Raw genomic sequence first — 13,898 nt, 5'->3', positions numbered from 1 at the left:
CCTTCATTTCCAAGCTGCAAAGTCAAACAACCAATCAACCAACTTATTTTTACCTACGTATTAACTGTGGGCTCGAAAAGGGCCAGCAAGGACTGTCCTTGTGCCATGTACCACGATCCATCCAGCATGGTGCCTGGCACACAACAGGCACTCAAGAATTAGGTGAGTGGCAAAGCTAAAACAAAACAAACAAACAAACCTGAACACCTCTCAGCCTATCTGATACACGCTGCTTTTACTAACAAACAATTTTCATTTTTATTATCTCAAATTAATAGAAGTTTTGATAGCAATGAAGTAGCTAGGAATAAAGGAACAGATCTAGGATGGGGTCCAGGAAATTAAGAATAGAGAGAAAAGCAAATTCACTTCTTCCTATCTATCATCTCCTTGTCAGACAGGAACAAGGAGAAATTTATGCGTACTCTGGTCTATGAGTCAGTCCCATTTGTAACCTGGCAGATGGGGCCCTCCAGAGGCCAAAGGAAAACTGAACTCAAGATTTTAAAATTTAAATGTAAGTCATTTTTAGAAATAAGGTACTCTGATTAATTTTAATGGGCAGCTTTAACTTGTTTTAAATTTTTTTTTCTTTCTCCCCTTCCTTTCCTTTTGCTTTTGGACATGGAATTTCAGCCAGTCTCCAAGTGGGTCTGTCTGTGCATTTGTAAGTGAAACAACTTATATAGGCCTAACGAGAGTAGTTTTTTGTCAAGCTGCATGTATGGATAATTTATGACACTTCTCCTCACAATTAGTTTAGAAGTATACATAAAAGGAACTTGTAATTTACGTTACCAATACAAAAAGAACCACACACAAAGGTGGAACACAGAAGGAAGAAACATTTGTAGTAGCCCTGAACTACCAGTTAGGCGCACACACACACACACACACACACACACAAAGATGCTTACGTGTAAGATAACAGCATTGAATCACCATATTTTAAATATGCTAAAATAATAGCATGTTAAAAATATTTGTGAAATGTAGGTTGCAGCTCTTAGCAGAAACCTAAGACAAACAATAAGCTCATAAAACATCATATTTTGGTATTTCATGAGCATACATAAAAGCTCCACTAAATTTCACTTAAAAGCACATCATTTAATCAGAATGAGATAGAAGTACTGAGCTCAAACCTGCCCTCAGTATACTGTTAAAAGAAACCAAGCGTAGAATACCATTTTACAGTTTATAAAAGAGAAAAAAATATATATTGAAAATGAGATTAGAGAAAGGTGCCAAAGCATATACACCAACCTGTTAAACTGGTTGTTTTAGGAAAGTAATAAAGGAAAAAGAGAAAGAATAAACAATTTTCTCTCCTTTTTTTGGACACATTTCTTTCTGTATAATTTGTCTTGTTACAACAAGCAAGTGTTTATAATTAACTTTTAAATAGAAGAGAATTCTAAAAGACAGAAAGTGAAAGAGAAAAAGAAGGTAAATGAAAGAGACATGTGTTCATAAACTCCAACCGTTTAGGAGGCAGCCTATTTCAAGATGTGCTTCTATGGGATGTAGTATTTATTTTGTAAGTATAACTTAATATTAGCATATTAAATACTCAGCAAAGTTCAGTGAATTTCCCCTGCATTCTCCCCAAATAAGAAAGCAGCACTCTCTCCTAAACTGACTTGGCTGAATGATTTTATGCTACCCTTTCAGTATCTTATTAATTTGAAATAGGTACATATATAGACTCAAATTCAAGAGGAAAATCCTACAAAGTATTTTCACAGACGGGTTGGTTTCTCAGTGGATAGTAATTTGACATAGCATGAAACGACAACCTATTATTACTTTAATATTAAGGTCAACAGGATTATTTTGTACAACCAACTCGGTATTCCAAACATCTGAAAGCCTTTAGTCCTTATCAGACCAAAATCTAGACAAAATGTCATGATGTAAAGGACTGAAGAGACTGCTGTCACTTTAAAACATACTAATGTTGTGATACTGTAGTGCTATTTATATAGCCTTAAAAATGAACAAGAAACTAACTTCATATCTCTTTAAAGGCAGATAATTTCTAGCTCCTAAAATCCATTTTCTTATCAAGCAATATTTTTTTATTAAGATTATGATAGATTACAACCTTGTGAGATTTCAGTTGTACATTATTGTTAGTCATGTTGTGGGTACACCACTTCATCCTTTGTGCCCTCCCCCCACCCCCCCTTTTCCCTGGTAACCACCGATCGGTTCTCCATGTCTATATGTTAACTTCCACCTATAAGTGGGGTCATATAGAGTTCGTCTTTCTCTGTCTGGCTTATTTCGCTTAACATAATACCCTCAAGGTCCATCCATGTTGATGCGAATGGAACAATTTGGTCCTTTTTTATGGATGAGTGGTATTCCATTGTGTATATATACCATATCTTCTTTATCCAGTTGTCAGTTTCTGGGCATTTAGGTTGGTTCCACGTCTTGGCTATTGTAAATAATGCTGCAATGAACATAGGGGTGCATGGGATTCTTGGGATTGCTGATTTCAGGTTCTTAGGATAGATACCCAGTAGTGGGATAGCTGGGTCATAGGGTATTTCTATTTTTAACTTTTTGAGAAATCTCCATACTGTTTTCCATAGTGGCTGCACTAGTTTGCATTCCCACCAACAGTGTATGAGGGTTTCTTTTTCTCCACAACCTCTCCAACATTTGTCACTCTTGGTTTTGGATATTTTTGCCAATCTAACGGGTGTAAGGTGATATTCAAGCAATATTTTTTTATCAGCACAAATACAGATCTTATAAGCAGGAAACTTAAGCTCACATACAGTTATGAAGGCAATGCAAACGGTTTTAATGAAACCACCTTAACTCTAACCACAACAAGACTTCTTAATAATAGAGTCAATGCATCAATTCCCTCATATTCATGACTCACTGACACTAGAAAAACCAGTTTGCATTCAGTTTACTCACTGCAGATTATAAGAGCATCTTCCTACATGTGCAAAGACACTTTCAGCACAGGAAAAAGAAAAGTGACCTAGGTGATGCAAATTAAAAGGATGCTTCGAGCTTGTGATTACAGAAAGAATTGAATAATGGTGTTCTCTTACAAAAGACTGAAATACTTCAACTTATTTTACTCCCAAGAAATACAGCCTCAAGATTTATCATAAAGCACCTGATGTTCATAAAGAATGTTTATTAAACAAATCCCTGGATATACTGCATTATCATCTCAGCATAACTCTAAATGCAACGAAGTCAATTCAGCAATTCAGCACTTAGAGAATGGTTATTACTTACAAACACTGTGTGAGATACAGTAGTGAGTATTATACCTTGTGTTCAAGGAGCTTATAATCAAGTTGGAGAATGGAACATGTGTACAAATGACTACAGCCTTTCTCAACTGGGGTTATTCATCTGAATCACAGAAGACAGAAACTGACTTGAGCACTATTTGCTCAATTCTTTCAAGGATGCTAAGCCACTAATACCATTCTAGATCCATATGATGGATGTCTTAGAGTATAATGGGAAAAAGAACCCTAAGGCAGACAAAGTATGGAAGACAGGTTATACTCCAAACTTTGTATTCTTTGCTATGGATTATTGAGAGCCCTGAAATATTTTTAAGCACAGAAATAATATAATCCAACATGTAAAATGCTATTCTATAACAATAGTACAGATGAAGACAGAGAACTGGAAGCAAGAAGACCAGCCACAAGACTATAGAAATAATCTCAGCTTCAGGTATAATAATGTCCTGAACTACAAAAGAGTCAGGAAGGATGCAAAGGTGAACGAACTTGGTAAATGACTAGGCCAAGAACAGAAGTAGTTGTCTCCAAAGCTTTCATCCAGGATGACTGGGAAGACAGTGATACCATGAAACAATGTTAGAAACATAGTAGTTAAAGCTTATAAAGAAAGAAGAATGGCTTCAATTAAAAAAACAGGAAAATTACTTTTTTCTATGTCTTTAACTATGCTACATTAATTTTAGAATAAATATTTTACTGGTTACTAAGAACCATAATTCAAGACCAGATGTTAAAGCATGTATATCCCTACATCACTTCTTCAGAATAAAATACTAACAGAACCAGAAGAAATTCTAAACAACTTGAAGTCTTAGAAATAAAGAATCTCACCATTTAACTGCCAGAACCAGCTTATTAAGATGATATATGTGGATCTCTCTTAGTTCTCCAGAACATCCCACAGGACTAATGTTTTATCTCTGAACGAGAACAAAAGACTGAGATCTGATCAATGAATGAGCACTGTATGTGCAGGTTAAGCTTGCTTTGCTGAGAATCACTGTAAATTCTCTTTAAGTATAGCTCTTATTGTAGGAATGACTCATCAATAAGATATCACCATGTTGAGACTGTCTTACAACAGACCAGTTAATTCACCAGTCTTTAGCCACAGCTTTAAGAAAAAGTTTCTCTAAGAAAACGAATGGCAAATTTTATGTCATCGTCTAAAAGTGTTCCAATAATGTGGAGGAAGAATGTTCCAGAAATCCACAAGAGGAATGTGAGATCTTTTCCTAACTGTCCTTGGAATTAAATGAATATGGAGACATGACCATGAGATAAAATACAGAAGTCATCTTAAGACTGCAAATGTGTAGCACGTCTCCCCTACCTACTTCTCATATCCCTCAAGTCTTGAATAACTAGTAGACATTGGCACTATCAACTCAGAAGCACAGGAATCTTTACCTACAACCCAATCAATACTCACAAACCCTATTCTACAATAAGCTAAAACATCTTTTAATAGAAAACACATGACTATGCCCCTCTATATATCTATGACTCTTCTCTTTTGTCCTATATGAGACAATGTGATAATGTTATTGCTCGTTTTAGTAGTCAACCTATTCAACATTCAAAAGTAGAATAAACTTTAGAATGATTTTGGCCTTTAAAACGATTTTGAGATGGCAAGGATGTTTACTAAACTATCTGAAACACCAGAGGCATGTGCTTTCTGGCGAAAGACAGGCAGAACAGCATAAGCAGTGAGAGCAAAGCTTTAGTATCAGAGAGTCCTTCACTCCGAATCCAGGTCTAAGACTTTGCTACGTCTCAATTTCTTTATCTATAAAATGGGGATTACAACAACCCCCATTTGATTTGTGAGGTGAAATCAAATCAGTGCTTTCCAGACTTGGCTGGTCATCAGAATCACCCAGGAAACTTATTAGAAATATAATATCCCAGGCTCTATTTCACACATTGAGGTGTGTAGTCTAAGAATTTGTATTTTTTAACAAATTTCAGAGATGATCCTTACATACTGGTCACAATTTAGAAATCATGGAAAAAATTTATATATTTTATATGTTTTTATATATTTATACATATATGTAACTTACCAGTACCCTAGTATACTGTAAATGTTCAATAAATGCTTGATGTAATTATCAATAATTATTTTCAAATAGGAGATAAAACTGAGCATTTTGTAACAAGATAGTCACTACGTATCTTGCAGAACTAGTGTGCACAAATCTCTCACCAAAAATGAGACTTTAAGCATGACACTATACTGTTTGAGACATGGTAAAAAATGACATAAATGAAGTTCCACAATGATGACAACACTCCTTTCCCACAACCTAGTTTATGACAAAAGGAAAGCATGAAGTCAAGCATTTCTTGTATTTTTCATAACAAAGCTTGCCCATTCCAGGTCATTCCACTACAAAATCTTTAAATTCATTCCTTATTTTTCAGTAATTCATACAATCATGCAAATTCACCACAGAGCAATGCAAGTACCAAGTAAATGTGTACAATAACATTAACCATGGCAACAAATATCTAAAACCCACAGAGATGGATATTCACTGAAGATCCCTGGTTCTTAGTTATCTATGAATAATAATTGCATCTTTGCTTTTTAAAAGTCTAAATCCTTGAATTAATTAGCATTTCTTAACAAAGTGGCCTCAAGTACAAGATATCCAGCCCTTTAAAAAAAATGTCCAACCACACTTTTGTATCAATACTATATACAAATCAATGTTATCTATAAGATTACATTATTATTTTTCAAGCTCTATTAACAAATTCGTTTTTAAATATAGTTTCCAGTTTGTTTCTATCATATCACAAATGTAGGATAAATTTGGACACTACTATAGTACTAAATACTCTCTCTTCTAAATGTAGATATTAAACAAAAAATAGTTACCACCAATAAAGGTAAAGTGTATCCTACGGCCATCTGGAGTAAACTACATATTTTTATTAGGAACTAAAATGTTTACTTTAAAATACTTTTTAGAGATGATTTTAAGTAAACCCACAACTTAGCTACTAATGTTTAAAAGTTAAAATATTTCAATCTACTGTGCACACTAGTGTGTTTACCTAGTTTACTGAATAAAGTATTTTACCTTTGGGTTTATTTCTCCAAATGCACATTTTACAAAGATTATGCAGATCAGAGATCTAATGCTAACAGATTGCTGCAAGGACTGAGAAAGAAATACGTTATGTAAATAAAGGTTAAAGGGAAGAAGTTGTTTTGGCCATTAAATTATACAACTTTATCATTTTCTTCTATCAAGTTTTAACCATTAATCCTACTGGTATTAGAGAAACAAAGTTAAACCAAGAGATCCAGAATGCCAAGCTAATCTGATCTTAAGAGTTAAAGGAAACGCAGTAAAAACTAGGGTTCAAAGATGTTTCAAGCAAGTATAACCAAAAGTTACCACCTTTCCTCAGCCTGTAGAATATTAACTACTTATATTAAAAGTTGTTGTAAAGCACTGGACCAGTGCCAACTGCCTACATGACAGAGAATGAAGAAAATTTCATGAATTTAATCTGATTACCTACCACACCTATATTTTCAGATATATTTGGGGTCAGATACATATTTGAGAATCAAGGGCATTAAAAAAGTTTTTGTCTTCGGTACACACTTGATATGCTGCAAACAAAAAAAATGTACTTGGAACTACCAACAACACACGATGAGAAACATTGCTGTTCTGCTCCTCTTCCCCAAAACAACATTTTAATGGCTATATCTTCCTGACGCCTTTGTGAAACCTCTCTTTTCCACACTTTCTTGGTTACCTTACTGGGTCCCTCTCCATGGTTAAAAGGATGCTTTGACAAGTAGTCTTGAAAATCAAAAAATTTAGGAATGAAAAGGAAAGAAAGAGTTATGATACTGCTTCTCCATCATCAATCACTTCTCAAGAAACAAAGCAGGGTCAGCCCCATGGCCGAGCAGTTAAGTTCACATGCTCTGCTTTGGTGGCCCAGGGTTTCGCTGGTTCGGATCCTGGGCGTTGACATGGTACTGCTCGTCAGGCCATGCCGAGGTGGCGTCTCACATGCCACAACTAGAAGGACCCACAACTAAAATATACAACTACGTACTGGGGGGATTTGGGGAGAAAAGCGGAAAAAAAAAAAAAAAGATTGGCAACAGTTGTTAGCTCAGGTGCCAATCTTTAAAAAAAAAAAAAAAAGAAACAAAGCAGGGTGCACCTCACACTTTAAAGTACTACAATGACAGTAAAACTCTCCAAAGAAGAAGAAGACTAGGAATACCCTTCATTCTACTCTACTTCAACCCTTAAGTGAGAAAAGTTTAAGACACAGCAAATTAATAAATTTTCAGAATTAGCTATAGTTCCCATAAGAATAAACATTCAAAAATTAACTCCAAAGGAAAATGGTTCGTAACAACCTAGGGGGTGCCACTACACTCATATTTCTTTAAAACATACAATTTAAAACAGCACAAAATACAAGACAACTTACTTGAGTTGGAACAAGTACGGGAGGGTAGGCCATCTTATGATGCCTGTACACCCAAAATGCACAAATGACAATCCCCGCAATTAACATAAGTGGCACCAAGGAATAGAGCAAGATGTTGTAATAGGGTGGCTTAGGTGTAACTGGATTCGAAGTAGCTGTGGAAAAGGGGAGAAGAAAACAACTCAGATTTGGTCTACAAAATTCCACAATAACTATTTATTAAGTGTCAAATTTTAGGAGAAAAATAAGAGTAGGAGAAGGTAGCAGTAAATTATTCCATCAACACAAATATGCTTTGTTTTCCATCTACCAGTTGAACAGACCTATGTCTTTTCCCTGTGAACTTACGCTGTGTGACTTCCATCTCCGGAAAATAGGAAAACCTTTCATTACACATATTGCCCTCACAGCAACAAAAATATACTTCAGGGCTGTCTTTTTTTTCTATACAATCAGTCCTATAAACAAACAAAGAATAAATGAGTAAAATCAATATTATTATACTGAATCTACAATAGGTGTTTTTCTAAAGTTCTTCTCAGAGATAAAATAATGAATAATTCATTTACAGTCAACTTCAAGATTTCTATTAATATCCAATAATAATTCTTAAAGGCCAAAAATATTCCTGGAATCCTGTTACTAAATCTCATCAGAAAACAAACCAACAGCTAATTTTATAACACACACATTGGCTCCTTGAGACTATTGCTTTAATTTGGTTTTTAATGATCAATCTAAGGCAACTATCTTTTTTTGTTGTTTTTTTAACCATTAGGAAAGCTTGAAGAGAAATATAAAGCCAACAAAGAAGTTTGGTCTAGGAGTGCTCTTTCTCACAGGAAAATAGCCTTCCCATTTCATGAATACAAAAACTGAACACTATTCATAAACCTGTATATGTGCGTACATATAAATACATACATATACACATGTGTATACATATAAATACACACAAAAAAAATGGTACAAGTTCATATCTCATGGCAGAACATATCTTAATATTTGAGATGCGAACTAAGCTTGGGAATTAAGAGTCTCATCTTTTGTAGCAGATTTAAATTCCCTGAACACAATGAACAGGGTTGAGATAAACAACAAGTAAAGAACAATGTGTAACAACAAACATACAGGACTTAGTATATGAATCAAAACTTAGTATACGAATCAAATACTGATTTGACTTAGGATGACTGGTGGGGGAGGGTTTCGGGGCAGTCTCCTATACAGGACCTTAGATATGGATTTAGCATCTAGTGCAAATCCTAATCAGCCACTAAGAAACAGCTATACCTATTTAAAAAATAATAATAATAAAACATTTAAATACTGCTGATAAACATCAGGTGGACTTAAGGACATATCTTAGAAATAAACTGCCTACTTTTGTGATAGTCGTTAGAATAATAAGATTGAACTTAACTCTAAAGTGAAAAGCTCAAGAAATTTCAGGGAGAACGTAGTTTTAACAAAATCAAACTTTAAAATGAAATCTATACCAATATCTGTTTAGTAGAAAGTAAAAGACAAATGAAAGCTAAGTTTTAACAATTTAAAAAAAATAAATGCATAAATTTAAAATTTGGACTCATGCTTCACATTATAGAAGGTTAACATGATTAAGTATCTACCCTAATTAACTCAAGAAAATTACTTTTCACCATTCCATTCTTTTTATCATTCTCTTTTCATCTATACATTTCCTTTTTTTTTTTCCCTGTGGCGAGGAAGATTGGCCCTGAGCTAACATCTATGCCAATCTTCCTCTATCTTGTATGTGGGATGCCACCACAGCACAGTTTGATAAGCGGTGTGTAGGTCCACATCTGGGATCCAAACCCATGAATCCCAGGCTGCCGAAGCAGAGTGCACTAACTTAACCACTACACCACTGGGCCAGGCCCTCCTCTATACACTTCTTGAATCTTCTTTTCCTTTCTCTTACTTTTCTTACTATCCTTAATATTTTTTTTAAATAAATTCAGAGCATAAAAACAAAAACTCACATACTTTTAAATTAGCTATTAACCCCTAGAAACAAGGCTGGTATAGTAATCGCTGACTGTAAGAGCAAGCATTTGTACTGAACAACGCACTCTCCATTATCCAGCAAAGTTTAACCTCCAGTTGATACTGGTTTTAGGTGAGAAGCACAGTAGCTTTTTACTACAAAAAGAACAGGGATCCCTGACTTCAACTAATTAATAAAAGATAGTTGTAGATAAAGATGATCCCCAAACCTTATTTTCGCCCCGTTTCTTCCTACTTACCTTTCTTTTTTTATTGAAACATAATTGACATACAACATGATATTAGTTTCAGGCATACAAGATAATGATTTGATATTTGTATATATTGTGAAATGATCACGACAACAAATCTAGTTAACATCCATCACCACACAGCTGCAAATTTTCGTCCTTGTGATGAGAACTTTAAAGATGTACTCTCTCAGCAACTTTCAAACGTACAATGCAGTATTGTTAACTATAGTCACCCTGTTGTACCTAACATCCCCAGGACTCACTTGTTTGATAACTAAAAGTTTGTTCCTTCTGAACACCTTCACTAATTTCACCCACCTACTAGCCCACCACCTCTGGTAATCATCAGTGGTTGGTTCTCTTTATCTATGAGTTCGTTTTTCATTTGTTCTTTTTTTTTTTTTTTATGACTCCACATATACGTGAGATCATAAGGTATTTTGTTTTTCTGTCTGACTAATTTCACCTAGCATAATGCCCTCAAGCTCCATCCATGCTGTCACAAATGACAAGAGTTTCTTCTTTTTTATAGCTATGTAATATTCCAATGTATATACACCACATTTTCTTTATCCATTCAGCCGTCAGTGAACACTCAGGTTGCTTCCATATCTTGGCTATTATAAATCATGCTGCGACGAACATGGGGGTGCATATACCTTTTAGTTAGTATTCTTTTAATTAGTGTTTCCGTTTTCTTTGGATAAATACCCAGAAGGAGAATTGCTAGAAAACATGATAGTTCTATTTTTATTTTTTGAGGAGCCTCCATACAATTTTCCTAGTGGCCCTACTTACCTTTCAAAATAACAAATATCACTTGATGACCACCTCTGTTAATAGAGAGGCTAATGACAGAAATGCAGTTAACATGAATCATTATAGAGACAAAGTCCCTGGAAAATTCAGATTTAGTAGTATACCCTAAATGACTTTCAATTTCTTAAGAAAAGTGGAGCTAATCAATTTTCATGGGCATATTCAATGCCTTTTGCTATTAATCACATATGACCATGATAATCAATTCATGGTAATCAACTGAGGCTCCTGAAAGTGGACTGGAAAGTATTTCGCGTTCCGTGAGTAGATCAGTATTTTCTGGCTCCAAAAAGTCTAGTTACCTAATACTTTGCAGGCTTTCTAGTCATCAGCACCCACCCACAGTGGAAATCCTGTGGCCCAGGCAGTTTAAGTGATCAGCCCAACATCTACGGGACCCCCTACAGACAGATCACAGGCAGTTAAAAACATGTCCACTGTATTTTATCTCCAGTACAGAATAAAACAATTTAAGCAAGATCTTTTAAATAAAATGTAGCTTTCTATGAGAAGTGTGTTAGTTCTGATGTAATTCTGAACGTCAAGTTAAAATGTCTCTTGGGGTAAAGAACAAAGCTCTATTTTGCAAGAAAAAAAAAGGGGAAAATGTGGTAAGATCAATTTCTTCCAGATACATATAAAGGGAAACTAAAAGGAAATTAAATACTACGATGAAGCTTTATTCTCCTTGACGATAGATTTTCAGCAGATATACTCTCTTTTAAAGCATTTTTAAAAACCCTTTATCCTTAAAATTGACATTCAAAAAAAGTTTATAATCCTAACAACATAGGGAAAGAAACGGTTCTTACCTATAGTTCTCACCACTTGGAAGATTATTCAAAGTATATGTAAGATATAATATCAAAGATAAAAGGTAAAACATACTATATTCATTTTATTACTTTAAAATACATGTCTAGTCATTAGAACATGTTATAACAGTCTGCATAATCCCATCTTAAAAAAGAAACATCTAAATGAAAATCCATGCACTGATCTTCCCCATTTTAAAAAGGGGAGAAGAGGAAGGATGAAAATTATTCAACACTCTCATAAAAGACAAAATGTTTCCTTACCTGTCATAGCAGTTGATATCATCCAGCCAACAACCTTGCTTCACTATTTCAATGGAGCCAGAAATATTCTTCCAGGTAGCAAAACAATGTCGCCGTTTATCTTTGTCACCATAACAGGGTTCGACACCAGTTCGATTGGTTCTGTCTCTTTCCCAATTAGCATTATAGAAAATACACTCCTGAGTTTCTGATCTACCAAGTATAGCACCTATAAGATAATAAAACAACTTCATGTAACTGTATTAGCTCTGAAAATAAAAGATTGTCTCCCAGTACACCAACTTCAGATGTTCATAAAATGTCAATAATCTACTCTCTTCCCAGTGTTACAAGATTTGGTTTAGGTTTCCAGGTCAATCTCTGTACTTTAAGTTTAACAATTAAATATTAATACTAAAATTAATTCTATTAATAATAATAGAAAGTGGTCACATATATCACAAGATTTCTCTGGAAAAGTTCCAGTTTCACTTCACTTAAGAATGTCCTTGATGAAAAGCAGTAAAATTGCTAATTTTATTAAATCTTTACCATTGAGTCAACTTCTTTACAATATTCTGTGAGAAACAATGGGAACTAATAAGCAAGAGCACACCTGCTGTGTACTGATGTACAATGGCTGCTTCAAGAAAAAGCCCTTACATGACTGAGTTATGAGCCAAAACCAACCACAGTTATTCAGAGTTGGGTATCTGGCAGACATTTTCAAAACTGAACCAAGTAAACCCGTTACTTCAACAAAAACAATTAGGAGTATGCATCACCAATAAAAAGATGTGCGTTTTCAAGTAAAAATAGGAATTTTGGAAAATTTGTATCTACCACCACTAACCTGACACCTTCCCAATACTTAAAAGAATTTTCTGATGAGATCATTGGTGATAGTAACAAACGTGACTTTTAAATATTGAATAATGCAATGTGCCAATATTTAGGTCTATATAATTCAGATAACCAACATTTTCCAAATGAGTTATGTGTGACGTTACAAAAACATTCATGAGTAAAAAAATCCATTCAATCCTCAAGACATCTCAATAGTTTTTCATGTCACAGAGGACAAAAAGTTTAATAATGGTTTCAGATTCTGCACTGTAACTAACTTTTAATAAACTACCTCTTGCCTTACATGGAAAAGCAAGGGAACTGGAATACCCAAAATAATTCTGAAAAAGATGTACAAAAGAGAATTCATACTACCTGTTTTTAAGACCAACTATAAACCTTCAGCAATCAAGACAGTATGGTCTTGTGAAAAGACAGATACATGCATCACTGGGACAGAACAGAGAATCCAGAAATAGATTCACACAGATATGGGCAATTGATACACAGAAACGGCGCCAACATATTTCAATAGAGAAAATACAGTCTTTTCAATTACCGATGCTGAAACAATTGGACAGCCACATGCAAAAAAAAAAAGAACCTTAACTCATATCTCACTCCATAAATAAAAATTAACTCTAAACATACCATACATCTAAAGTACAACGTAAAACTATAAAACCTCTAGAAGAAAACATATGAAGTCTTTGTGACCCTAAACTATGAAAGATTGCTTAGAACATAAAACACATGAGCAACGAAAGAACTAAGTTTAACTTCATAAAAACTTCTCTTCTAAAATTAAGGAAAAAAGTCACAGACTGGTAGAAAATATTTGCAAAGTAAATATCTAACAAATAACTGTATTCAGAATACAGACAGACCTCTCACAACTCAATAATAAGAAAACACACTACCCAATTTCTAAAAAAAGGGACAAAAGATTCAAAAAAGATGTTTTGCCAAAGGTCTAAATAGAAAATACTACATGAAAACATATTCAATATCATTAATCATGATGGAAATGCATACTAATTCTAGTATTGATTAGAATGACTAAAACAAAAATGAGCAATCTCAAGTGTTAGTAAACATAATGCAAAATAAATGAAGAGCAACCGGGACTTTCA

At 34.3% G+C, this 13,898-nt stretch overlaps 1 protein-coding gene across 2 annotated transcripts in view; it reads right to left on the bottom strand.

Moving 5' to 3' along the window:
* The window catches only part of ACVR2A (activin A receptor type 2A), an 84,839-nt gene that overhangs the window by 24,231 nt on the left and 46,710 nt on the right, over window positions 1-13,898 (bottom strand). For both annotated transcript variants that reach the window (XM_046658837.1, XM_046658836.1), the window contains 3 exons: window positions 11,941-12,148; window positions 8,127-8,236; window positions 7,779-7,933 (listed from right to left, as the gene is read on the bottom strand). In XM_046658837.1, the coding sequence (XP_046514793.1) occupies window positions 7,779-7,933; window positions 8,127-8,236; window positions 11,941-12,148 (473 nt within the window). The remainder of the gene's footprint in view (window positions 1-7,778; window positions 7,934-8,126; window positions 8,237-11,940; window positions 12,149-13,898) is intronic.

This window comes from Equus quagga, chromosome 4 (genome assembly GCF_021613505.1).
Source record: "Equus quagga isolate Etosha38 chromosome 4, UCLA_HA_Equagga_1.0, whole genome shotgun sequence".
In the NCBI taxonomy this organism is placed as follows: Eukaryota; Metazoa; Chordata; class Mammalia; order Perissodactyla; family Equidae; genus Equus; species Equus quagga.
Note: the sequence above shows the minus strand (reverse complement) of the source record. Positions and strands in the feature narration are given on the sequence as shown.